The 25,919-nt window shown below is 58.0% G+C and overlaps 1 protein-coding gene across 1 annotated transcript; it reads left to right on the top strand.

Moving 5' to 3' along the window:
* Positions 1 to 361: 361 nt before the first annotated feature.
* On the top strand, positions 362 to 24,835 carry TNKS1BP1 (tankyrase 1 binding protein 1). The gene is made up of 13 exons (XM_036259277.1): positions 362 to 421; positions 3,529 to 3,637; positions 4,633 to 5,269; positions 6,964 to 7,033; positions 10,308 to 11,009; positions 11,220 to 11,864; positions 13,711 to 15,866; positions 21,741 to 22,107; positions 22,385 to 22,535; positions 22,625 to 22,761; positions 23,463 to 23,620; positions 23,880 to 23,952; positions 24,420 to 24,835. The coding sequence occupies exons 2-12, from the start codon at positions 3,544 to 3,546 to the stop codon at positions 23,938 to 23,940; spliced, it is 5,178 nt and encodes a 1,725-aa protein (XP_036115170.1). The 5' UTR covers positions 362 to 421; positions 3,529 to 3,543; the 3' UTR covers positions 23,941 to 23,952; positions 24,420 to 24,835.
* The last annotated feature ends 1,084 nt before the right edge of the window (positions 24,836 to 25,919 follow it).

Raw genomic sequence — 25,919 nt, 5'->3', positions numbered from 1 at the left:
AGCCTGGCCGCTGGGCCTGAGCCTCGGGCCCTCCGCTCTAAATTTCCTCTCTAGGCAGTCGTCTCGGTGGCCATTTTGCCCGAACGCTATTAGCGGCTGAATTGCGTCAGTTTCACCCCTGTCTGATCCTGGGGCGGGCACCTCATTTGCCAGGCTCATGAATAATTGTGTACCTGGGTTGCGCTTATTTGCATACAGTCAGGCGAGTTCTGCACGGGCTTCCCACCCCGGGTTTCCATTGGCTCATGGATATTCATGAGGGGCTCTGGGGGCGTGGGCCCGGGCGGAGCTGGGGGCGGGGCCCCGCCGGCGCTTGTACTGGCTTGGGCCACGGTGACGGCGGCTGCAGCGGCGGCGGTGGCGGAGACTGGCGTCGGGGCGCCGAGCCCGAGCCTAGCGGAGCCGGATCCCGGGGGAGCGCGTGAGTGCGCGGGGGCAGGCAGGAGGGCGAGGGAGGGGGCGGGGTCCAGGATTGGGGCGGGGGAGGGGCATGGAAGGAGTGGGCGCTTTCCAGCCGGTACCTTGGGTTGGGATGGAGGGGGCGGTGAGCAGGAAAGTTTGCAGGGCCAGGGGCGCGGAGGAAGCGAAGGGCACGCGAGAGCTGGTGCGTGTGCGCGGGGGCGGAGGGCGCACGGCCTGGAGCTCGTGCTGGCTGAGCCAGAAGAAAGGGGGGAAGGGGCGAGGACTTGAGGCGGGGCCCGGAGGCGGGCGGAGCTGTTAGGGGGACCCCTGCCTCCCCCTGTTCCCAGGTCTGCGCTAGCCCCCTCCTCTGGATCCCTCGGCACGCCCCCAGCCACCCAGTCGGCCCCCACCCGGTCTGTGTTCTCAGCCCCTCGTGTTTTCGCCGGCTGCTTCACATCCCGCGCACAGGTCTTCCGCTTCTGCCGCCGCCCCCTCCTCCTTTTCCTCCGCCACCCTCCTCGGCTCCTCCTCTTCGGCTGCTGCCGTCCCCTCTGTGTCCTGAGCTTCCCGCTGGGCCCCTCCAGACGGCCCCTAGCCCCGGGCTGTTCCGTCTTTCCGTTGGCCCTCCCTCCTCCAGCTGTTTATGTGCTGTCCCTGCCGACCTCTCTGGGTCCGGATCCGGCCGCAGATCCTAGGGTTCATTGGGGCGACCCCACCTGCGCCGACGTCTCTCTGGGCCCCTGCTCCGGGCTGGAACTTCCCGACCTCTCAGCCCGTGTGGTAGCCTTTGCTCCCGAGGGTCAGCTAGTGTCCCCCTGATTCCTGGGGTGGGGAGTGCTCAGAGCCTCTGTGATTCTGCAGCTTTTGGCTACGGCCTTGGGCACCTAGGCTTCCTGGCTGGGCCTTTGCGCTGCTGTAGATCTCCTCCATTGGGGAAGCTGAGCCCCCACTTCATTGCTGTGCCTTCTCATACTGCAGAGGTGTGGGTCAGGCCCCCAGGTGAAAGAGTTTGTCGGTTCTGGGCCACTTGGACCCCATTTCTAACCACCCACATCATGTTCTTTGTAATAATTATCAAGGACGAGGAGACTGTCTTGTGTTTTAATTTTATTTTTTCTGTCATGTGCCCCTCCCCCACGTGCACTTGGACTGGCTCTGCACAGTTATTCACCCACCCACAGTGGGCAGTACTCGTGGAAGTTGGCTGACCAAGGAAGGGAATTGCGTTTCTCTCTACACTCTTCTCTCTACTCTCTTCCATCTTTGAAACAAGCTGGGGCAGGGTCAAAGGTGAGGGGTGGGTGGGGTTTGCAAAAGTTGGGCATCAGAGGGCCTTTCTTTGGATTTGGCACTGTCTTCCCAGACCAGCTGGAGTGGATGACTTGGAGGAAGCAGTACCCACTGCAGGCTGGAGGGGGTTAGGTTGTCCTCAGGGCCTCTACAATGTGATAGGAAACATCTCTGTTCCTTTGGAACAAGAGGGGCCAGCATTCTGTCTCTAGGCTGGAGAGCCTGAGGAGGCAGGTGGGTGGGATGGTGGTGCTGCAGGAGGCTGGATGAGAATTGTTTTTTTTAATTCATCACCTGAGGTTATTTTTCCATTTAGCATCAGACAGAGTAGGAGGGAGGGAAAGACAAGAGACAGAAAGAAACATTGATATGATAGAGCCACATTGACTGATCAGGGCCAAGGATGAACCACAACTGAGGTATGTGCCCTTAACTGGAATTGGACGCGAGACTTATTGGTCCAAGGGCCGATGCTCTAACCACTGAGCCAAACCGGCTGGGGCCAGGATGAGAACTGAGGAGGTGGCGGAGTGTCTGAAGAACAGGTGACATGATGGCCCTGTGGGAGTGAAGGAATGATCTGGGGAGAGGAGGTGGTTACCAAGGATGTTAGCTCACTGGTGACACTGAATGGAATTGTATTAATAATGGCCAACTTTTATTGGGCACTTATGTGGTAGGCATTATGTTAAGCAGTTTGCATGCATCTTCTCCCTAAGCTCCCAACAGTCTCAGTAACTCCACCTTTCACATAGGGAAACTGAGGCTTTGAGAAGTAAGCATTGTGCCTACGGGCACACAGCTGGAAATGGTAGTCCCACCCCAGCTCAGACCCCAGCTCACTCCTGGTAGGGCTGTGACACTTGATTGAAAATTTTCTTCTGCCCCTCAAATCCCCCAGGCCAATCCTAGGCAGGTGAGGGCTGCCCAAGTATCACCAGTTCCTAGGCTGTGGCTGTCTTACCCTGACTGTCCTAGAAGGGGGAACCCCAGGGAGTATTTCCCCCCAGGCCACAGCCCCCCCTCCATGTTCTCAAGCCCTGTCCCATTCTCCCAGCCCAGGCTGGGCCGGCTCCTCCTTCCTCTTGGCGAGGCTCTGAAAATCCAGTGGGAGGCCATTGCTATGGCAACAGGACTAGGCCCTGGCTTTACCTCATCAAATTCCGAGCTGAAGCCAAAGCAATTGAGAAATTAAAGAAAAAAATGTATTCCAGATGTTTACTTTTTAGTCCTTATTTTTCCGTGTTTGGATGAGACAGCTCTGAGGGAGGCAGGAGAGGGGCAGGGATGTGGAAGGAGGAGGGGGGAGAGGGGAGAGGGAACCACTCCCAGCTGCGGGAGGGAGGGAGGGAGGGAAGGAGGGTGAGCAGGAAAGGGAAGGCAGGCTGTGGGGTGGAGCCCCAGGTTAGGGAGGAGCGGGTTTTTCCCGTCTCCCATGAGGTGAGTCTTGAAGAGGCTTCAGACTTTGGGGCTCTCTTGCTCTGCCCCAGGGGGGCTTCTGCACCCAAGGGGTACCCTGGGAACAGTAAGTGGGGTTTCTTGGAGAGCTCAGCAGGGGAGGGAAAGAGTAGGCGGCCCCCTGAAGCTCCAGGACTTGGGGGTTAGGAAACAAGGGTTGGAGAATGATCTGGGAACAGTTGAGAATAGACTGCCTTGACCTCCCCACCCCTTCCAAAGTTCCCTCTTCCTGTCCCACACTCTGCCTCTGCTAGAAGTAGCAGACTTCCCTTGACCAAGCCTCCTGCTAACACCCAACCCTCGTGCCTTCTCCTCTCTTGTTTCCTGGGTCTTTGGCTGCCCCAGCTCATACCCTTCTGCTTCCCGATTCTCATGCAGGTTCTGCTGCATGTGATGAAAGTGTCTGCTCTCAGGGAAAGCACAGCCATGGCTTCCCCACCACCCCAGGACATGGAGGAGGAGCTGGCGTTTGCTGGCTCTGAGCCAGGTAGGTGCCTATGGGTGCAGGGTGGAGCGGGGTGGCTGGGAGGACAGTGAGAGGGGCAGAGGCTGAACCCCCATTCTGTCTTGGAAGGGGTGGGCAAGTGATGATTCTGTTGAGGTGGCATTGGAGGGGGGAGAAGTGCAGGATGAATTTGAAAGGTTCTCAGTTCCTGGTGAGACCCTTTAGAACTGTTTGAGGTCTTGGTTCTACAGCAGATAAGAACAGGCTTCCCTTTGAAATGATGTGGATAAAGCAGAATGTTTTAAGGGGAGGAGCCTAGAAGAGAAATGACATTCACCTATGGGGGTCTGAACCCAGGCCTTCTGGCTCCCGTCTAGACTCCTTTTTTAGGCTGAGCCGAATGAGTGGGTGACAGAGGTTTCTATTAGAAGGGCCGTAGCAATGAGTAATCCCAAGATCTTTTATTTGGCTTTGGAATGATTTGCATAGGAGGTAGGTTCTTGGTCTTGTTTTTTTCCTGTAGCAGATTTACTTCTGTGTGGGTTAGATCAATAGTAACTTTGCATTCCTCATCATACACAGGATGACAGTGGGGAGGTGGCCTGGGTGTGTAGTGAGGGAGGAGCTATGGATGGCAGGATGGTAAGATGGTAGAATATCACATAAGAGGACAGGACTGGATTGGGGAAATGTTGGGCTGAGTGCTTGATATATGGGTAGATTGGCATTCATTTATTGGCTCATTCGTTCATTTGATACGAACGTGTGTTAGATGCAAAGTAGGTACAGGGAGAAATAAGGTGCCAGCAGAGCCCTTAAATAGCTTTAGCTCATAGGAGAGATTGACTGATTTTGGGAACTTGGAGACAGAAGTTGCTTCTGGGATGTGTAGAAAATCAAGGAAGGCTTCATAGAAGAGGTGACATTTGGCTTGTCACTAGAAGGTTGTCAACATTTTGAGTTAATAGGGTGGGAGATGAAGTTCTGTTTCCTGGTTCTTTTGACAGCCTCCCCAACCAACCCTTTCTTTTTGGTAGGTGACCCTCAGGCCAAACCCCCTGTCAAGCCCAAACCCCGGGCCCTGCCTGCCAAGCCTGCCCTGCCTGCCAAGCCCAGCCTGCTGGTGTCTGTTGGGCCTCGGCCCCCCCGGGGTCCCCTGGCTGAGCTGCCTTCTGCCCGGAAGATGAACATGCTGGCAGGACCCCAGCCCTATGGTGGCAGCAAGCGTCACCTTCCCTTTGCTGCACCGAGACCAGTGGCCGAGACCTCCACCAGAGGAGAAGCCACCCGAGAGACCGGGAAAGAGGAGGCTGTGAAAGAAGAGATGCCCCCTTTGACACCCCCAGCTCGATGTGCTGCCCCGGGGGGTGTGCGGAAGGCCCCCGCCCCCTTCCGTCCAGCCTCTGAGCGCTTTGCAGCCACCACGGTGGAAGAGATCCTGGCCAAGATGGAGCAGCCCCGGAAGGAGGTCCCCGCCAGCTCTGACCGCCTCTGGGGCTCCCGCCTCACCTTTAACCACGATGGCAGCTCAAGATACGGCCCCAGGACCTATGGCATGGCTGCTGGTCCCATGGATGAGGATGGTGGGACCCTTTCCAGGGGATGGTCCCAGGAGGGGCCTGTGAAGTCTCCCACAGAGTACCCAGAAGAGCACAGCCAGAGCCCCCAGGAGAGGTGAGGGGTGGGGGGCTGTGTGTTTTGTTGCCTGGAGGATGAAGTGGGTGGCTCCCGTTGGGACTGTGACCTTCACTTTTAGGTTAGTGGTGTGCTGTGAATGCAGGCAGACCCTGGTCTAAGTTCCAAAGCTTTCTGCCAGCAGACAGTGTTATGACTATATTTTCTTTACAATTATAATTTCCTTTGCCGAGTTGATGCATGTTTACGGTAGAGTTCAAATGCACAGTATGGAAGTTTACTTTATTTTTTATGCCAAGAGCCAAACCTTGCTTCCTCTAATCCACAGCCCTTCTGTTCAGTGGAGGGAGTATTAGATCTGTTTTAGAGATGAGGAAACTGAGATTTAAAAGTGCCGTCCCCGTGGTTCCTTGGCAAGCAAGACAGAGCTGGGGTTTGAATTCAGGTCTGTTTGATTCCCAAGCATGTGCTCTGAACTGCCGGCTCCTGCTGTGTTCGGAGCAGTGTACCAGGTGCTGGTGTGTGATGAGAAGGGCACAGTCTGCCCGCAGGAGTCTGATGGGAGAGATAAGATGGGAACACACCTTGATGCCAGGCCAGCTAGTGTCACTGTGCAGAGATTACTGCCAGGTTGGAGACTGTTGCATGTAATACACTTCTCCAGAGTGGGTGCCAGTGTAAAGGAAGACTGGCCAGGAGGTGCCTCTTGGTGTGGTGGGCACAGAGCCCTGGAGGAAGAGGCTGAGGGATCTCAGGGGCTGTCCCCAGGGCAGGGAGAGCCCACTTGAGGCACTTTTGGCTCCCTGGACTCTTGGTGGCTCTGCTGGGCCCAGAGGCTCCCCTCCCCCTCCGGCGCTGTGAAGGGCAGGGCAGCTGTGGTCTGGGCTGAGCCCAAGCTGAAGGCCTCTGCCCTGCCCTCCAGCCCTGCCCTTTTCTCACCTGAAAGTACCTGGAGGGCAGGGCTCTCGACAAACCCTTCTCTGACCCAGGCCAGGGCTCCCAGGCTGGGTTTAGCCCTCTGTCCTCCCCTCCCTGGCTCTAAGCAGAGCTGAAGAAGGACAACTTCCTTGGAAAACCACTCTTCCCCTTTCCCTCCCCCTGGAATCCTCAAGAAGTATTGGCAGGGCAGCCAGGCCAGCTGTACTCTCCCTGGCTGGAGGGGAGAGCATTAACCCCTGAGCGGCTGGGGGAAGGAGGGGTTATATTTTAGGGAATCATTGAGGGGTGTGAACTTCCAGGATGCTTTTTCTTTTTTTCTCAATCCTCACCTGAGGATATTTTCCCCATTTATCTTCAGATAGAGTTGGAGGGAGAGAGAGAGGGAAACACATGAGAGAGACTGGTTGTCTCCCCGATGACCCCGGCCAGGGCCTTGGATGGACCGCAGCTGAAGTACGTGCCCTTGGCCAGAATTGAACCCGCGACTCCTTGGTCCAAGGGCCGACGCTGAGCCAAACCAGCCAGGGCAAGGATGCTTGTTATAAAGGGAATTTAACCATTGGTGTGCAGGTATGGAATGGGCACTGTCTCCTGGGCCATTTCCATACTGTGCAGCAGCTTTGTCCTGGTGGTGCCAGGCAGGGCTCAGTAGACAATACCTGGCGGTGAGGGGAGGTTAACTTTGGGTGCTGTTAAAGTCACTTGGGCAGACTCTTAGACAGCTCTGTCCCCTCATTCATCTGTCACGGGCTTCTTAATCCTGTGCCTCAGTTTCCTGTCTTCCTCCCTCCTAGGAGCCCTGCTTTGGACCTGGCCTTCAACGGGGACCTGGCTCAGCCTGCCAGCTCCGAGCCACCTAGCGATGTGAGTTATCCTGTTACGAATCGGAATCAGTGGTTTAGAGCTGGAAGGGTCATCTGAGGTCATCTGTTCTATCCCTTTGTAGTTCAGAAGGTGACACTGAGGGTCATGGAGAGTGACTTGCCCAAGGGCTGGCCCTGGGACTCAGATTTTTTCCAGATTTCTTGGCTCCCAGGCCAGTGCTCTTGATCAAGTGTGGTTCAGGCCATGAGACTGCTAGTTATCAAGAGTGATTATCCATAACTACTGCCGTAAGTACCTACTGTGTGCCGGGCATGCTCCAGGAGGGTGGACCAGCCTAGTCCTTGTGATCACTAGCTAGCAGGCCCTCTTGGCCCCCGTAAGAGGCTCGCCAAGGTTAAGGAACTTACCCAAGGATTAGGCAGGATCTGAGTTGTCTGACTCCACTGCTCCCCTGTCTAGGCTTCCTTCTCAGGGTTCTGGGGAAAACTCCTTCCTTGGGGGTTTCCTGTTATATCCCCACCTCTCCCCACTGTGCTGAGAGGATGGGCAGCCTGCCTTCCTGAGCAGATGAGCTCTTCTTGCTCATAGAGGCTGCCCTGTGTGCCCAGTGATGGGCACCTGACTCCATTCGTCCATCTAACAAATATTTACTGAGCATGTACTATGAGCTGGGTGCTGGGGAAACAGCAGAGAGCAGAGCACGCGCCATCCCTGTTCTCCGGGAGCTCATCTGCGAATGCGAGAGGCCAGTGCGGACCCAGACAACTCTGTGAACCAGCAGATATGTGGTCACACAAGTGCCGGGGAGACCCAAGAACGTAGAGAGATCGGGGACGAGGGTAGCTGGGGAAGGCCTTGCTGCGAGGAACGTGAGGGAGTGAGAGTGTGGATGTTTGGAGAACAGCGTTCATGGCAGAAACAGTTGCAAGGACAAAGGAACCTGGCTGGCAAGGAAGCCAGATGGTCCCATTTGCAGTGCGAGGGGAGGAGCTGGTGGTAGTGAGGACTGAGAGTTGATGACTGGTCATGTGGAACCTTGTGGGCCACTGGGAGGGCCTTGGCTTGAGAGAGGGGCAGGAACCTTTGAGGGGTTTGGAGGAGAGTTGTAAAAGTCACCTTATCCTGTTGGTTGCAGGGAGCTAAGAGCAGCAGCAGGGGCCAGCTGAGGTGGGGGGCTGTTGGAATAATCCAGGGGTGAGGTGATTTACCCTGGTGATGAGATGGTGAGAAGTGGTCACTTTCGGTGGAATTTGAAGGCGAACTTGAAGACAGGATTTGCAGGTAGATTGGTAGAAGAGAGAGAGAGCACACCCACGCAGTAAAGGATGACTCCAGGGCTTTGGGCCCCAGCAACTGGAAGGGCAGAGTTGCCATTCAGTGAGATGGGGCCCTCTGAGGGTGCAGCAGGGTGGGAGGAGGTGCGAGGAGTTTGCTGCTGGATTAGTTGAGTTTGAGATGTCTGTTAGATATCCACGTGGAAGTCTCAGGTGGGCATTTGGCTATTTGAGTCTGGAGTTCCGGGGACTTGTCCTTGTGCAGATGTAGTTAAGACCAGCGGAGATCACCAGGGGAGGAGAGGAGGCACAGGAGGGAAGACTGAGGCCCGGCCCGTCCGGCCCGGCCCAGGAGACGATGGAGCAGCAGCCAGCTGGGAGGAAAGCTGGAGAGGGTGGAGTCCTGGAGGCCAAAGGAGGGAGGAGGGCCCATCCACACAGTCAAATAGGCTCCCTGGTCAGGGCAAGTGAGCCCTGGGAGTGGGACTTAGCTACAGGGCAACGTTGTGACCTTGACGAGAGCAGTTAGGTGGCAGGTGCAGGAAGAAGCCTGATTGGGGTGTTCAAGAGACAATGGGACAGAGTGTGGTGAGAGATAGAAACTGCAGATGGGCGTTGTCAAGGTATGGCTGGTGGCTGGAGAGAGGTGAGTGCAAGAGTGTTTTTCTTTTTTTAGGGCGGAAGAAATGAGAGCAGTTTGTGTACTTAAGGAAATGATCCAAGAGAGGAGGAAAAATCAGTGATGCAGGGGAGAGGGGAAGGGTTGGCCTTAGCCCCGAGCGAGGGCAGTTCACGATCTGGGGTCACACAGGTAGCGGGGTGGGTGTTTTCTGCCCCGGTGAGAAGGAGGAGGGTTAGTGGCTAGGCTTCTAGAGCGGTTGAAGAATTGAAGGAGGGGGGAGAGGGGAGGTGGGGAGGTGGAAGGAGGGACCTGCACAGGCAGGAGGTGGGAGTGGGTGAGTGGGAGACCGAGACTATGGAGGGCTGCCCTTCTGGGTAGGGACACGGTCATGGGAGAGACGGTCGTGACGGCATCAGAGAAGAGGAGGTCAGGGAGTCCAGCCAGGGTGGTGGAAGGGTCCACGGTGAAACCACTGGATCATGGCGGGGCTGGTATTGGGGCGGGTTGCAGTGATCCAGGGGCTGTGCTTTCCGGGGCTCTAACAGGAGGGTGTGAGCTTTAAAGCTAGAGCTTTGTAGAGAGGAGGGAACATGGAGGGAATGGAAGGGGCCCTGAACACGCGGGACGCCTTCCTCTGACCAGGCCCACAGCCCCATGTTGGGGCAGCAAGGGAAGTGTGACCGATGGGGAGGGCGAAGGTCGGAAAGAGCAAGAGTCACTTCCTTGTCGGGGGCCAGGCGGAGTGGAGCAGTGGGGTGCCAGGTGCCCCCACCCTCCTGCGCACTAGTGCTCCTCCCCCATCGGCCCACAGATCCATTCTTGGTTAAGTCCTGTCCCAAGAGGCCACATGCACGAATCTTATTTCCTCCCCACCTATGTCTGTGAGGGGGACGTTGTTGTCACCAGCCCCAATGGACAAAGGGAGAGGCTGAGGCTCAGAGAAGCCAAGTGACCATCCTATGGAAGGGCCCATGGCTTACAGGAGGCGCTGCTGGGTGACCACGCCGAGGGCTTTCACGTGCCCAGTGCCTTTGCCTGAAGCCCGAGGCCTGCTCGCTTCCTCGGGCAGCGCTGGGACCTGTGGATGCACCTAGCAGGGTGGACAGCTCCATGGACTCCTGGGGGATCCTTCGAAGAGCTTTGGGGTGGGTGGGTGGATGGCGGGGGTTTGAACCACCTGAATTGGTGTGGGTCATACTATGTGAATAGGGCTCTGTGTGTTTTCTGGGAAGAGGGTCTAAAGGAGGGGACGGAGGACCCTGAGAAGCTTAAGAAGCCGCAACTAATATTTGGGGCCTTTGCCAGCTGTCCTGAGAGGACCCCCAGTTTTCTCCTCCTGTCTGTGGGGTAAGAGGTAAAGAAGCAGCTGACCTGTGGTCCATAAGGTGAGTGATGGCTCGCGACCTTTCTCTTGCAGGTTTCCAAGGCCTGGGTCCCCCCAAGTCCAGGCCCCACCACAGAGAACGGAGGGCTCGCCACCTCAGGCCCGGCCTCTGGGTCTCCTGGCCGCTCTCGTCTTCCAGGAGGCCAGAGTCCTTCAGCGTCGGGGCCTTCTCCCTGCCTGCCTGTGACTCCAGCGTTCCCAACTGTGACCCTGCTCGATGAGGGCTCCTGCCATGCCCCTAGCCCAGAGCGCCCTGCGTTGGGAGCCCCAGAGACCCCCAGACCCAGCAGCCCTCCCGTGGAAAAGGTCTCAGGGCTCCATAGCCCAGAGCAGCGTCCAGCCACCTCGCCCCGGCCCCTGATGGAGGGGGCTGAGTTGCTTGATCCTGATCGGACGTTTCCGTCTGGCAAGGAGGTGTCCAGGGGTGATGCAGACCTCCGCCCCGCCGGCCTGGCTCAGCGCCGATTTTCTGAAGGTGTGCTACGGCTGCCTGACCAAGATCAGAAGCTGGGGGGCTCGCTCTCTGACCTGCCCCAAACCCAGGGGAGCCAGTCAGCCCTGGATCGTCCCTTTGGGAGTGAGACGGAGTCCAACTGGAGCTTATCACAGTCCTTTGAATGGACCTTCCCCACTCGGCCTTCGGGTCTAGGGGTGTGGCGGCTGGACTCTCCACCCCCCTCCCCTATCACTGAGGCTGCAGAGGCGGAGGCTGCGGAGGCTGCAGAGGCTGCGGCTGCGGCGGCTACAGCGGCTGCGGCTGCGGCGGCTACAGCTGTGGCTGCGGAGGCTGCGGTTGCGGAGGCTACGGCTGCAGTTGCTGAGGCTGCGGCTGCAGAGACTGAGGCTGCGGTTGCTGAGGCTGCGGCTGCAGAGACTGAGGCTGCGGTTGCGGAGGCTGCGGCTGCAGAGGCTGAGGCTGCGGTTGCGGAGGCTGCGGCTGCAGAGGCTGAGGCTGAGGCCGAGGCGGCGCGTGACTGGGCTGCATCCAGTCAGGAGGGAGTGCTCCAGCAGGGACAAGGGCCCTGGTCAGCTCTAGAGGGACCAGAAAGACCTGGTTCCTGGGTGCAGATGGATGATTCGGGCACCTCCCCAACCCAAAAGGGTGATGGGCAGAGCCATCCTCCCTCTCCAGCTGCTCCCCTTGATCCTCTGCCAACAACAGGGGGCCCACCTGAACCGGCCTTGCTTCAGGCAGAGGAGAGGTATGAGGAGCAGGAGCTCCTGGCCAGACATGAGTCCCCACGCGCTCTGGCCACAAGGGAGGCTGCCCTGCCCGTCCTGGAGCCGGTCCTGGGGCAGCAGCAGCCAGCGCCCTCTGACCAGCCCTGTGTCCTCTTTGCTGCCACCCCTGACCCTGGGCAGGCCCTGCCTGCTGAGGAGGAGGCCGTGACCCTGGCCCAGGCTGAGACTACCCAACCTAGGACCGAGGCTCAAGATCCCTCTGGGGGGTCCCCCGAGCCTGCAGACCCCGAAAGCAGCTCCCGCTGGCTGGATGACCTCCTGGCCTCACCACCACCAAGTGCTGGCAGTGCACGGCGGGGAGCTGGACCTGAGCTGAAAGACACACAGACCCCCAGTGCCTGCTCCGAGGTGAGATTGGGTACAGGGAGGTGGGGCCTTGGGATGGAAGCCAGGGCTTTGGTGGGCTTTGTTCTTTCAGCAGGGAGCTTGGGTATGCGGGGCACCTGTGGACGTGCCCCTCACAGCTGTGCGGACTGGCTGAGCTGTCCGCAGGGGCTACGGGACGGTGCTTAGGGTTTGGTGAGAGCTTGTGTCAGGTTCCAGCATCCACCAGCTGAGTAGTTTTGGGAACGTGCCCTCACCTCTAAGCGTCAGAGCGCTTTCACAATAATGTTCGCCTCTCAGAGTTGTAGTGCAGGTGAGGTGAGATGTGGAACGAGCTCGGTGCTTGGCAGATGCTGAGTGTTCAGGCCACTCTTAGGACTAGTGTTGTGAAAGGCCACGGAGCGTGGCCGCTTACAGCGTGGGTGCTGGGTTTATTTCCCGGCTCTGCTGTTTGCCCAGGTGTGACCTGGAGCAAGCTGCTTATCTGCTCGTGCCTCAGTTTCTGCATCTGTAAAATGGGGATAACAGTGATAAAAACTGTATTTCATAGGATAATTGCAAAGACTAAGTGAACCATAATACGTGTAAAGTCCTGACGTTAGCACCTGGCTCATCCATGAGTAAGTGTTGGAAGTGTTGGCTTTTTTGAATGTTATTGCCACTGAGCTCAAGACCTGCCTTGTAGACAGGCAGCCAAGGCCCAGAGCTGGCAGAGCCTCGGCAGGGTTACCCAGCAAGTTTCCTCTGATTTTAAGGGCTGAGGTCCAGGTGGCTTTGAAATGTCTTTTTCTAGCCCAGCCTGGGCTGGTAGGGATGGGGCTGGAAGGAAGGAGGAGCCAGAGGCCTCTGAGGGGTGGGTGGAAGAGGAGGAGCAGGAAGGAGTTAAGACTGAGCTGGTTCCTGCAGTAGGTGTGTCTGTCCCGGGAAGTGGGTGACTCAACTGGCTTCTGGGCGTGGCCACCAGAGCTGCAGCTGCTCTAGAGGGAGCAGGGCCAGAGTGAGCCCAGAGCTGGAGCCGTCCGACAGGTCCGGACGACGGGGAGCGGCCCAGCCCTGTCCGGGCGCCTGCCACCCAGCTGCCCGGGGAGGGTGTGGGGGCAGGGGCCATGGCCCGGCTTGGGGACGGGGAGCACAGCATGTCTGTCTTGGAGAGGCTGTTGGCCAACGCAGCGCTGCGGGATGAGGCCGGCAGGCTCCACAGCCCTGAGGCCAGGGCTCGCCCGCATTCAGGAGTGAGTCAGGGAGCATGGGGTGTGGAGCCCTGGCTGGGTCTTTTCCCTGTGCCAGAGGCTGTCCCTCCTGTCTCTCCACCCCTGGGGAGGGTTGGGCAGAGGGGCCTTCCTTAGGGAGGGAGGGGCTGGGAACTCATGGGGACTAGACAGGCTGGGGTGGTGGTGGAAGCTCACAGTGGAAAGGAGTTATGGAGGGGCTGAGTCTTGTCCTCTCCTAAGGAAAGTGTACCCCACATCCATGTGGAGACCACTCTGCCAGGCTGCCTTCCCCTGGTGGGTAGCCAAGTGTTGCCCAAGGGCTGTGCACATGACCTTAGGGTCATCGATTGAGTGCCCAGTGCTGTTCTGAGTGCCGAGTGCTGTTTGTGTGCTGGGCGCTGGGCTGGGCTTGGCTCGGCTCAGATGATCTTGCTTAGTCCTACCTCACTGCCCCTGCAGTAGGAGTTATCCCCATTTAAGGATGAGGGCCCTGAGGCCCAGAGTGGTTAAGTGATTTGCTCAAGGTCACACAGCTGGAATACAAACCCCGGGTTTCTGTTGCTAAGTGTGGCTCTTGGGCACCAGACCGTGCTGACTCTCATTTCGGATCAACTCTCAGCATTGTTTCTGTTTGTCTCTCTCTCTTTTTTCTGACTCAGGGACTCCTTGGCTGGGCCCAGAAAGATCTGCAGAGTGAATTTGGGATCGCAGCAGACCCACAGTCAAGCAGTTTTAGCCCTTCCAGCTGGTCCCAAAACACTTCTCAGGACTATGGCCTGGGGAGTGCGAGCCCTAGAGGGGGCCCAGGCCTTGGAGAGAAGGACTGGTCCAACAAGTGTGGGCCAGGAGCAGGGGAGGGGAGCTCCAGGGAGTGGGCCAGCAGGTGCGGCGTTATCGGCCACGAGGAGGTGGAGGTCGGCAGCCCCCACGGGAGTGGAGTGTCCTCCCCAGGGGGGCTCACAGCTCAGCACCGGGTGATTGGAAAGCCAGCCCTGCTTGGCACCCAGCAGAGCCAGGAGCCAGATGCCCAGGACTGGGAGTTCAGAAAGAGGGATTCCCAGGGCACTTACTCCAGCCGGGATGCGGAACTGCAGGACCAGGAATTCGGGAAGAGAGATTCGCTGGGTTCTTACAGCAGTCAGGACGCGAGCCTTCAGGATTGGGAGTTTGGAAAGAGAGATTCTTTGGGGGCTTATGCCAGCCAGGAGGTGGACGAGCAGAACCAGGAAGTGGGGCAGAAGGACCAGCTCGGCAGATACAGCAGCCAGCATGCGGACCAGCAGGACCAGGAGTTTGGGAAGAGAGATTCGTCGCTTGGCATCTTTGGCAGCCAGGGTGCTGAGCAGCAGGACCAGGATTTCGGGAAGAGCGCCTGGATGAGGGACTACAGCAGCCACGGCAGCTCCACGGCCCTCGGCCCCCAGGATCGAGGCTTAGGGACGAGAGCCCTGAGCACTGGGTTCAGCCCCGAGGAAGCCCAACAGCAGGACAAGGAGTTTGAGAAGAAGATTCCGAGTAGGGGAGACAGCCTGGGCGAGGCCAGCAGGGGTGCAGGCCAGCCAGAGGAGATGGAGTCGGGGGGCTTGTTCAGCCCCAGCAGCCCCCAGTCGCAGGATGGAGCGCTGACCCAGAGAGACCAGAGCAGCTGGCAGGACAGCGGTGCCCGCCAGGAGGTTGGAGGGCTGCACGGGAGACGGCAGGCAGGGGACCGGAGCCCGGGCGATGCCGACCCGGGGGGCAGGGAAGTGGGGCGGAGAGGCTGGGCTGGCGACTTCAGCCTCAATGTTGTCCCCCAGCCAGAGGCAGCCTTCAGCCCAGGGCAGCGAGACTGGAGTGCTGACTTCTGCGTGGAGGCTACCGAGGGGAGCCATCATTTTGGCATCATTGGCAATGACCGAGTGAGTGGTGCTGGCCTGAGCCCTTCCGTCAAGATGGGAGGTGGCCACTTTGTGTCTCCCGAGACGACCTCAGCTGGGTCCGTGGACTGGGCTGACCAGCTGGGCCTCAGGAACTTGGAAGTGTCCAGTTGTGTGGGTTCCGGGGGCTCACGTGAGGCCAGGGAGGAGGCCGTGGGACAGAGGAGCTGGTCGGATAACCTGGGCTTGAGAGACGTGGACCTGGACAGCCGTTTGGAGACGGGGGGTTCTGAGGAGCCCAGGAGGATGGGAGTTGGGGAGAAGGACTGGACTTCTGATGTCAGGGTGAGGGGCAGAGATTTGGCTGGGGTTGGGGAGGCAGGAGGCCACAGCCAGGCCAGAGAGAGGGGTGTGGGGCAGACTGACTGGTCAGGCGTGGAGGCTGGAGACTTTCTTAAATCAAGGGAGCGTGGAGTGGGGCAGGCAGATTGGACACCGGACCTGGGGCTGAGGAACATGGCTGTGGGGGCAGGTAGCAGCTCCAGGGAGCTTGGGGTGGGCCAGGTGGACTGGGGCAACAACAGTCTGGGCCTGAGGAATTTGGAGGTGTCATGTGACCTGGAGACCGGAGGTTCTCAGGAGCCACGAGGATGTGGAGTGGGACAGATGGACTGGACCCAGGATTTGGGGCTCCGGAATGTGGAGCGCTCTGGGGCCCCGAGTGGAGCCAGGGAGCATGGGGTGGGAGAAGTCAGCCAGTGCTCAGAGATTGGCCTCAGGGACCCTGGCACTTTGTGTCCTGGCCTGGGGGCCAGAGACCCCATGGAGGCCAGAGAGCTGGGGGTTGGTGAAATGAGTGGGCCAGAGGCCCAGGGCGAAGATGACTCCTCATTTTCCTTGGAGACCTGCCCCGAAGACCCCGGGATGGAGACAGGAGAAGCCCCCAGCTTTGGAGCCAGGTAAGGGGCATCCCTGTGTGTGAGGGGAGGCGTGCCAGCTGTCTGGGGAGGGGAGACACGGCTTTGCTCTGGAAAATTGTGGTGGTGGTTTGGACTATGAATTTTTACTTTTACCTTTTTGTAAATTGAACTGTGACCTGCATGTAGGCTGAGTTCCTCTCCTGAGTGGTGAATGTGATGTGTGAGGGGTACTCTTGCAGCCCATGCGTTGTTAGGCTTCCTTGGTGATGCGATTGCTGGAGGAAATGGTACGTTCACGTCTTTGGATGGATGCTGATGGCTCCCACTCGAGCGCAGCGGCTGTTTCCCGGCCTTTCAGCTCTGAAACCACAGGAGCTCCTGGGCCCGGGACCGTGGATGCTGTTGGGGCGCAGGAAGGAGGACTCTTGTCTTCTCTGTCTTGGCCGTTCCGGGTCTGGAGTGCAGTGGACAGTGGCACTATTGTCTCTCAAGAGGTTAGGAACATGGTGCTTCTTGCCTGCCCTGTTTTAAGGGCCAGAAGAAGCAATAGTTTAAGAACCTGAAGGACGTTGGGACCTGGCTCCTGGCCCCATGACCTTGGCTCCATGCACAGAGTTGTTGGAAAAGAACTTTGCAAAGGAACACAGTGGTAGGTTTATGAGCCCGCCACAGTCTGTCTCGGGTTTTTATGTTCTGAAACCAACTGAGGTGATTTCACGCCTGGAAAAGGTGCAAAAAGGCGGGGCATCTCTCTTTTTATCGACACTATTACAGGTGTTCCCCCCTTTGCTCACCTCCACTCAGCTGCCCCCCCCCCCCCCGCCCGTTGTCTGGGTCCGTGGGCTCTGCAGATATGTTCTTGGCGGCTCTCTCTACCTTCTCTTATCTGGTCGCCCCACAAGGCATTGCATCTCTTAACATTTCCATCGTCACGTTTGACCTTTTCCAACCCTGGAGCTTCTCACCAGCTATGCGGGGAAGAGGGGGGCAGGGAGGTGTGGGGTGGGAGGGGGCAGGAGGGACCAGGAAGGATCTAGAGGGAGTGGGGCTGGTGGTGGAGGAGTTGGGAAGGCATTTGGGATTGAGGAGGAGAGGGGGGAGGTAAGGACAGAGCATGGGGCAGGACGGTGCCAGTGCCCAGGCCTGGAGGAGGGGGAATGTGGGGAGGAGGTGACCGCACAGGACCAGGGGTCTAGAGGCTCCTGGCTGGCTCTGAGCCTCACTCTGTGACATGAGCCACAGGAAGCTTGAGCGTTCCTGGTGCCTGCAGAATGTGGGTGCCCCGTGGTTGCTCTGATTTCTCTTCCTGGGAGTCTGTGGTCCCCCGTGCTCAGCTGTACAGCTGACCTCGTTGATCTCACAGCTGCAGGTGAAGCAAGAAGGGATCATTACCATCTCCAGGGTGCAGGAGAGAAGGGGTGTGACCTGTTTGAGGTCACAGTCGGCAGTGTCTTTTGCTCCTCTATCTTACATGCTGTCGGGTGCGGCCACTGTGTTCAGGACTCAAGACTACCAAGCAGGGGGCCCACCATGCTCCACCTTTCCCCTCCAGTTGGGGTGGCTCTTAAGAATGGGAAAGTGGGAATACCCTTCCCTTTGTTTAGGATGAAAGGGAGAGGCTGGCCAGGTGGGCCATTGTGAGGGGACTGGGTTGGGGACAAGGAGGTTAGTGGCAGAGAAGCAGGGAGTCCTCAGCTGTCTGAGCTTTGGTCTCCATCACAGGTTTTCTGGTTGTTACAAGTTTGGAAAAGGCTTAGAGTGCATGTGTGTCATAGCACATAGCAGCCTGTTAAAGCAGAAGAACACAGCAACGTGTTTACCTTTTGCGAACAGTGATTTTCAGCCAGTGTGCCACCAGAACTTTTAAAACGTGCCATACCGGACTGGTCGGGCGCTGATCTCTTTCCCTGAGACTGTCAAATAAAAAAAATGACAACCAGCGCCCGGCCGGTGTGGCTCAGTGGTTGAGCATCGACCCAGGCACCGAGAGGTCAGTGGTTTGATTCCTGGTCAGGGCACGTGCCCAGGTTGTGGGCCAAATCCCCAGAGGGGAGGATACAGGAGGCAGCCAGTCGATGTTCTCTCTCGTCGATGTTTCCGTCTCTCTCCCTCTCCCTTCCTCCCTTCTTCTCTCTAAAAAACCAATAAAGGGGGAAAAAACGACAACCACCAACATAACAATAGCCATCTGGTGTGAATGAATCAAAATTATGCATTTTTTTTTGTCAGTTGGGAAAAAATATATTTTTTGGTGTGCCACAGAAGTTTAGTAATTAGTTTATATACCATGAGATGAGAAAGGTTGGGAATCACTGTGCTGACACAATGTTTACCGAACTTCACTAGTGTCCAAGGAGCTGGAGTTCTGAACATCTGACTTAGAGAAGTTCTACACTCTGGAAAGTTGCTCTTTAAAGCAAAAGTTGGAGGTTTCCATGGTCACGAGAAGTCCTTGAGGGTCGTTCAGAGCAGTTTGGCTTTGGGCCTGTGGGCCAGGTTTGGGTCTTGACCCTGTGTCCCTCCCTGTGCCCTCGGGCGAGTTCTTGCAGGAGGGCTTGGGCCTCCGTTTCCTCTCCTGCAGTTGGGGGTCATTTACTCCCAGGACTCAGCAGGGGGTTGGAGTTAACGCGTGCGAAGTGACCGGGATCTGTCTGGCACGTGGTAAACACTCGAAAGATGTCCGCTACCTGCAGTCGTACCTGTTTCACAGATTTGGATGGATGTGTCCATGAAGTGAGGCCATTGGGGGTATTTTTTGTCATCATTTCTGTGTGGGACAAAGGTCATTGGCTGGGATGTTGTCTGGTACAGATGTGACAAGACCTGAACGGGTGTGTGGGGGGGAGAATGCTGGGAGAGCTCAGCCCCTCCTCTGTCTAGAGCCACCTTGTCCTGGTGAGAGTGCTGCTCCCCGGTCCCGAGAGCTGGTGCATTGCCCTCGTCCCCCTCTGGCCTCCTGTTCACCTCCTGCCCCTCCCCTTGGGCCTGTAGAAACCTGCAGTCATTTTGGGCTTTTTGTTGAGTCTGAGAGGACCCACAGGAATCACGGAGGCAAGCTCCCTCATTCCACGAGTGGGTAAACTGAGGCCCAGGGAGCAGTGGGGCTTGCACAAGGACCCACAGCCTGTGACTGGCTCCTTCATGTTCCGTTGGGCCCAGCCTTGGGGTCATCTTTCTGTGTCGGGTCAAGGCCAGCTGCTTTCTGTCTCGGGTCAAGGCCAGCTGCTTCCATTTAGACACATCATACCAGCTCTAGCCCTGACCTCCTTAGGGTCTGGGAGCCGAAAACACCAGGAAGCTGATTTTTTGCAGATCTATGTCATACCTGGGTTTGCACCTGGAGTGGGGGTGCTGGAGTAGAGTCCAACCCTCAGGAGACTCAAGTCCAGATGGGGCGAGGCTTATAGATGTCCAGGGTTATATTCTCCTAAATGTAAATATTTAGGAGAAGATGATGATGATTCTCCTAAATATTTATCAAGTGTTAGCTGTGTGCTGGGCACACATTTCTGCCAACAAACCCAGCAAAGTCCAGGTACTTATGTTATCCTCAGTTTACGTACGAAGACACCGAGGCTCAGAGTGGGCCAGTAGCTTTGCCAAGGCCACAGACATTGTAAGGGATGGAGCCCAACTGTGGCCCGGAGTGGCTGCACCCTGCACTGGTTCCTGACCACGTCTGTCGCCGTTTCCTGCCAAGGAGGGGCTCAGGTTGTAGGTGTTCTGGGTGCTCAAGAGGTAGGAAAGCTTCTCTGGAGATGAAGGGAAGGGTGAGTGGGGTGTAGACAGGCCGGCATGGATGATTACACCACACTGCTCCCTGCCCTCCTCATGGCCTCCCCCCGGGCCCACATGGCCTCCACCGCCCTCTGCCCCCTTGGTGTGGGGCCCAGTCTCACTCTGGATATGGGTGGGTCCCTCCCTCCCCCTCCCTCTCCCACCCCCTCCCCCTCCCTCTCCCACCCCCTCCCCCTCCCTCCCTCCCCCCTCCCTCCTTCCTCCCTCCCTCCCTCCCTCCCTCCCTCCCTCCCTCCCTTCCTTCCTTCCTTCCTTCCTTCCTTCCTTCCTTCCTTCCTTCCTTCCTTCCTTCCTTCCATTTTAGAGGAAGGGAGAGGGAGAGAAATATCAATGTGAGAGCAGAACATCTATCAGCTGCCTCCTTTGCGCCCCCTACTGGGGATTGAACCAGCATCTATCCGTTCAGTGCATGGACTATGCCCAGCCAACTGAGCCACACCTGTGAGGGTTGGATGTGGGTCTTCCCATCTACCTATTACTGTTTCTCATCCCCTTGGCTCTTTCTCAGCCTGCTCTCTGCCGCACCCTGGGAGAGGCTTGGGGCAGGGCCTCCTCGGGCAGCGAGTACCATTGCTACCCTTCCAGCCCCAGCCCTGACCTGAAACAGCAGGGTGAGCTGGCTTTGGCCTCATCCAGGCCTGCTGCACTTGCGCTACGGCCTCCACTGCCTCCTTCCCTCCCCAGACCGCTTTAATTTCCCTCTGTCAGCAGCTTGTGGAAGGACAGACTGACATGGGTCCATTCCAGCCCTCCTCCTTTGGCTCTGGGACTGACCTGCCTCACTCTCCTCCCCTTCCAGTCCAGGGGGAACTTGAGGCCTGGCTCCCAGTGCCCCGCCAGCCTGTCCCACGCCCGCCCACGTGCCTGGTGTGAGCGTGGGGTGCTCGTGCATGTCAGGGTGTGGCTCTGCTCGCAGGAGCAGCAGGCGATCATGGCACTCTGTCCTGCATGGCACCCGGTCCTGCAGGAGGTGTGCTGTGAGTGTGTCGGTGTCTGTGTGTGCAGGTGCAGCTGGACGGCACCGAGCTCCCGCGGGAGGTGTGCTGTGAGTGTGTCGGGTGTCTGTGTGTGCAGGTGCAGCTGGACGGCACCGAGCTCCCGCGGGAGGTGTGCTGTGAGTGTGTCGGGTGTCTGTGTGTGCAGGTGCAGCTGGACGGCACCGAGCTCCCGCGGGAGGTGTGTGAGTTGGTGAGAGTGCGCATGCATGTGTCTGTGATGTGTTTTCAGGGAGCATCAGGCCGATGCCGCAGAAGCTGCATTGAGATGCAAAGGTGACCCAGCTTCTTATTCACTCGGCAAACATTTGCTTAGTCCTGCTCCTGGCCAGACCTGGGGCCAGGTGCTGGGGGTGCAAAGGCAACAGGGGCTCGTCTTTGCCCCTGAGTTGCTCCCAGCCTGGCAGTGGGCAACAAAGAGCCTCCCCCTCTGAGGCAGGGGCTGGCACAGGTGGAGCCCTGGGCTGCAGGGCTGAGGAGGGGTGGCGGCGGGGGGAGGGGAGCAGGCCAGCTTCAGTGGAGGAATTAAGCTGCAGGGAGAGTGAGTGGAGCTGGTGGGGGAGCTTTCCCAGTGGTGGGCAGGGGAACAGTGTGTTCATGTACACGGCAGTCTGCAGGGCCTGACATGTTCAGTGAGATGGGCACAGGGAGGGGTGCCTGGGTGGGGGCTGACGAGGTTGCACGGCTCATCCCAAGGCGAGTGTGTGCTCAAGCAGGTGCCCCGGGAGGGACACACCGGCAGCATCAGCAACCTGGATGGCGGTGGTAGCGGCTGCTGTTGAGGGCACACGCTCAGTGCCGGGCACTGCGACCCGTTCCTGAGGTTCTCATTTCTTCCTCCAGCAGCGCTATAAAGTTAGAAGCTTTTGTAGGCGAAGGGACTCACCCAAAGTCTCAGTAAGTGGAGGCCCCAGGATTTGAACCTGCCAGGCTGGCCCAGCTCATCCCCTCTGTGCCGTGTTGTGTGCGGCCTTGAGCGTGTCCTTCCTGAAGGAGTCTGGGAAAGGCGTGGGAAGGAGAGGGAGGGAGGGGGGGAGAGGGGAGATTAGTCCTGTGAGGGGCTCCGGGAAGGAGACGTGGCTGCGGGGTGACCCTGTCCTCTGGTTTGTCCCCTCTGTAGCCCCGGCAGGGGCCCGGCCCGCTCCCTGCCCTCCGCCCCCCAGGGCCTGCCGGAGGAGTCGCTGGCGCTCAGCAGTGCCAAGGCAGCGGCCCGGAGGGAGTCAGCGGCTTCGGGCCTGAGGGGCCTGTCAGAAGAGGAAGGAACCACAGCCAGTGCTGAGCAAGGGGAGCCCCTGGAGCCTGGCAGCGACCCTCTGCCCTCTTGGAGGCCGCAGCCAGATGGCGAAGCCAGCCGGACAGAAGAGGTGGATGGCACCTGGGGCCCTGCGGGGGCCGGGCGGGGTGAGCAGGGCCCGACGCGGCCCCCTCGCCGGCCCCCCCAAGGCCCTCCCCCCAGGTCCCCCAGTCAGGACTTCTCCTTCATCGAGGTCAGTGGAGGCTGTGCCCAGGGCACTGGCTGGGCTCTTGGGGGGCCTGGGGGGGGGGGTTGAGTCAGAGCCTGGTCCCTGGGGCTCCTCAGCTGCTCAGAGCCCTGAGTGGTCTCGATCCAGGAGGCAGAAGGTGGGTGGTGGGCAGGTCATATGAACAGGGGCTCCGGGCTCCAGGAGGGATCTGCTCACAGTCGGCTACTTTTGAAGGGCTCATGTGGGATGGGGCAAGACCACGGGGTGGCGATGGCAGTGGTGTTGCCATTGTCTCAAGCAGGACACCGAGGTCCTCGACAGTGCCGTGTATCGGAGCCGTGCCAACCTGGGGCGCAAGCGTGGGCACCGGGCCCCGGCCATCCGGCCCGGCGGTACCCTGGGCCTGTCGGAGGCGGCAGACTCGGACGCACGCCTGTTCCAGGACTCTACGGGTAGGGCCAGTGTGTTGTTTGGTGGGGGTGTGCCGGTGGCAGGGGTCTGGGGGTGCTGTCTGTGCTGAGCCCTCTCTGGGCCCTTGCAGAGCCACGAGCTTCTCGGTTGCCGTCTTCAGACGAGGAGGTGGTGGAGGAGCCTCAGAATCGCAGGACACGGATGTCCTTGGGCACCAAGGGCCTGAAAGTCAACCTCTTTCCTGGCCTGAGCCCATCAGCCTTGAAGGTACCATCTGATGATTCAGCAACCACATCCAACCACCTGGCCAGCTGGCCACCTTGCATCCAGCCTTTCTTCTCGCCATCATCTCTTCATCCGCCCTCCCCCTTCTTCCCCCTCCTCGCACTCTAATCTCCACTGAGAGCCTGCGCGACCCTGTGCTGTGTGCCAAGTGTGACGGAAGGCGAAACAAGGCTGTTTCATGCCCTGGAACCTCATGGGGTCACGGGGGACATAGCTATGTTCATAGTTGTGGCGAATGGAGAAGTGTAGGGGTCACAGGGAGGTACAGATAAGGGCTTGGCCCGTTCAGAGAGAGAGAAGTTAATGTTCATAACAGTGGAGGGTAGACTGGGAAGGCCTCCTAGCATTTGCTCTTAGCTTTGAGGCATGCATAGGAGTTGGTTATGGAGGGTGGGGTGGTGGGAAGCCTTCCAGGCAGAGGGAACAGAATGAGCAGAGGCACAGGGCCGGAAGTCCACTGGCTTGGCCCAGCTGAGTGCGCCTGAATTCAGCAGCATCCCTTTGAGTGGCTCCTGTGGGAGGCAGAGCCCAGCCCTCGGGGGGTTTGTCGTTAAGTGATCTCACATCCTTCTGGGTGGAAGGACCACGGGGGGTTTGAGCCTGACTCTGGGGACTGTCCGCTCTTCTCTCAGTCCTCTCGCCTGTCCCACTGACATCTGTCTGCACCTGGACTTGTCTCTCAGGCCAAGCTGCGTCCCCGGAACCGCTCGGCTGAGGAGGGGGAGCTGGCAGACAGCAAGTCCAGCCAGAAGGAGTCTGCATTCCAGCGCTCCAAGTCCTGCAAGGTCCCAGGGCTGGGGAAGCCCCTCACGTTACCTCCGAAGCCAGAGAAATCCTCAGGGTGGGTGACCTGACCTCGGGGCATCCACTGACTTCGCTGTCTTGGCCTAAAAAGAGAAACCCCACTTTATGTAGAGGAAAGCTGATGCTTGGGGAGGAGGTCAACGTGTCCCAAATTAACTGTATTACGTTGGTGGCCGAGTTCCTGTCTCCTGCACCAGGCCTTGCGCTGCCTCTTGCGGTTGGAGGAGGGTGTTTCTATTCCTGCCAGTCCTCATGTTGTTCACTTTGCTTTGTGACTTTTGCCTTCTGCCTTTTAGGTCAGAAGGATCTTCACCCAGTTGGCTACAAGCCCTGAAGCTGAAGAAGAAGAAGGTCTGAGAAGGCCCTGAGGTGAGGGCAAGTCCCTGGGCTATGGCCTGGCTGGGTTTGGGGAGTGGGGTTTGCGGGTGTGCAGGACATGCCCTGGAGGATGCACACAAGCTGCCGTGCTACCCCCCCCCCCCCCCCCCCCCCGCTGGAAGCAGGCAGATGGAGCCAAGTTCCAGAGACTTGGTGGGTCCCTCGGCTCCCTTTAGTTTTACCCACAGAATAGGGTGTTCTCATCTGGCCTTTGATGGACAAGGAGGAGGGCTTCTATCTCAGCCTTCCTCCCTGGGCTCAAGGATGGTCCTCGGGCCCTGTGGCTGTCCCCAGTGTGCTCCATGGGCCCTTCTGGTCTGGTATCCCAGGGACTCACTAGGGGCCTTCCTTACAACTATGCCGAGTGTGGGGAGCCAGGATGGGAGGGGAAGGAAGCCAAAGCATCTTCATCCCCCACAGTTGGCTCCCCTGAGCTCTTCTCTTCCCTCCCGGTGCAGGTCCTTCCCATCGGCAGTCTCAGGCAGTGCCCGTTCCTGTGGGGTCCCCGGCGAGGAGATGGCTGGATCCCTCCCCCCCAATATCCCAGGCTGCAGCCTCTGTCCCTCTTCGCCTCTGAGAAGTGTCTGGGAGGCACATTTATGCACTTTGTATCACCATCCCAGCTTTCCCCCACACCTCTCCCGGCTTGGATTCCGGCCTGGATTTCGTCATGAGTGGTCCAAGGTTCTGGTCCTCCTTCCATGTGCTGTCTGCTCTTCCCCCTCTGCTTCCTCCTCCAGCCTACCTTGGGTTTTCTTTTGATATCAATTTATAGCATTTTTTATAAAAGCCTTTGATTTTTGTAATGGATGGAGCCCTGCCCCACCCCAGGTCTCCCTCCTCCCTACCAGGTGCCCCACAGAGACCAATAACATTTTGCCACTTGAAACAATAAAGTTTTTTGGGAATTGGTGCTGCCCAGTTGTGGTGTGTGGTCATGGTGCCCCATCCCCCTGTCCAAGGCTGCACCTGGGAAATGCTTGTTCTAGGCCTGACCCACCAGGAGCTCACTGTGCTGTTGAACATGTCACTACCCTTGTATACCTGGACTTGGTGTACCTGAGGAGGGTGTATTGGTTCTAAAAGGCTGGTTGCTAATTCAAACATCCCCCAAATCTCAGCAGCTTGACATACAAAGGTTTATTTTCTATAAATAAACTGCCCAGTCCAGGTGCGTTTGTGGTGGGGACACTCTGCACCTTGAAGTCATAACAAAGCCCAGGCTCTTTCCCTGTTGTGGCTCAGCCAGGTAGCTGCAGAGACCCTGGAGTCCTCCACAGCATCCAGTGGGGGGAGGGGAGCATGCTGTGGGAGACTCACATTCCACTGGCCAGAGTTCAGTTCATGGCCTTGCTGACTACAGGGGAGACTGAAAAATGTAATTTAGCTGTGTGGCCAGAAAGAAAGAACTAGATATTGGTGAAAATTCACCCTTCTCACCAGCAGGTTAGTTTCTGTAAAGGGTCCTTTTAGCCTTCCAACCCATGCATTCTGAGATGTCCCTTGGTTCTGCCCTTCCCCGCCCAAGCACCTGGCCCTTGGCATCCTGCTGTCCCTAAGCCTAGCTCTCTGTAATTCCGGGTTCCCCAGACTTGCCCTGAGATTTGATAAAAGGAGCATCTCCAGTGGATTTGTCTTGATGGGACCTGAACAGTCACTGAATTCAACTGCATCTGCATTTGGAAGTCATCCCATTGACTAGAGCTCCTTAGCCTTTTGTTGTTGTTTCTAATGGGGTATGGCAGCTATTGACTTAATTTGAGAATTTGACCGAAGCTGTGGGCTCTAGAAAAATGCATGAGTACAGAACTTCCCAGCATCGACTTCCTGGAGCAGTGGTTCTTAAACTTCACTGTGCATCGGTTTCCTGGGGTGCTTATTAAAAATGCATGTTCCTGGGCCCACCATTCCAGTGCAGTAGGTGAGCCAAGAATCTGCATTTTGGGAACCCCCCTGAA

Source organism: Molossus molossus, unplaced genomic scaffold (genome assembly GCF_014108415.1).
Source record: "Molossus molossus isolate mMolMol1 unplaced genomic scaffold, mMolMol1.p scaffold_m16_p_13, whole genome shotgun sequence".
Taxonomy (NCBI): domain Eukaryota; kingdom Metazoa; phylum Chordata; class Mammalia; order Chiroptera; family Molossidae; genus Molossus; species Molossus molossus.
Note: the sequence above shows the minus strand (reverse complement) of the source record. Positions and strands in the feature narration are given on the sequence as shown.

Coding starts and splice junctions, on each gene's coding strand:
- TNKS1BP1 (XM_036259277.1), top strand. CDS start 3,544: ATGAAAGTGTCTGCTCTCAGGGAAAGCACAGCCATGGCTTCCCCACCA. Junction 11,010..11,219: donor AGGCTGCAGAGGCTGCGGCT/GCGGCGGCTACA, acceptor GCGGCTGCAGAG/GCTGAGGCTGAGGCCGAGGC. Junction 11,865..13,710: donor CCCCCAGTGCCTGCTCCGAG/GTGAGATTGGGT, acceptor TTTCTGACTCAG/GGACTCCTTGGCTGGGCCCA.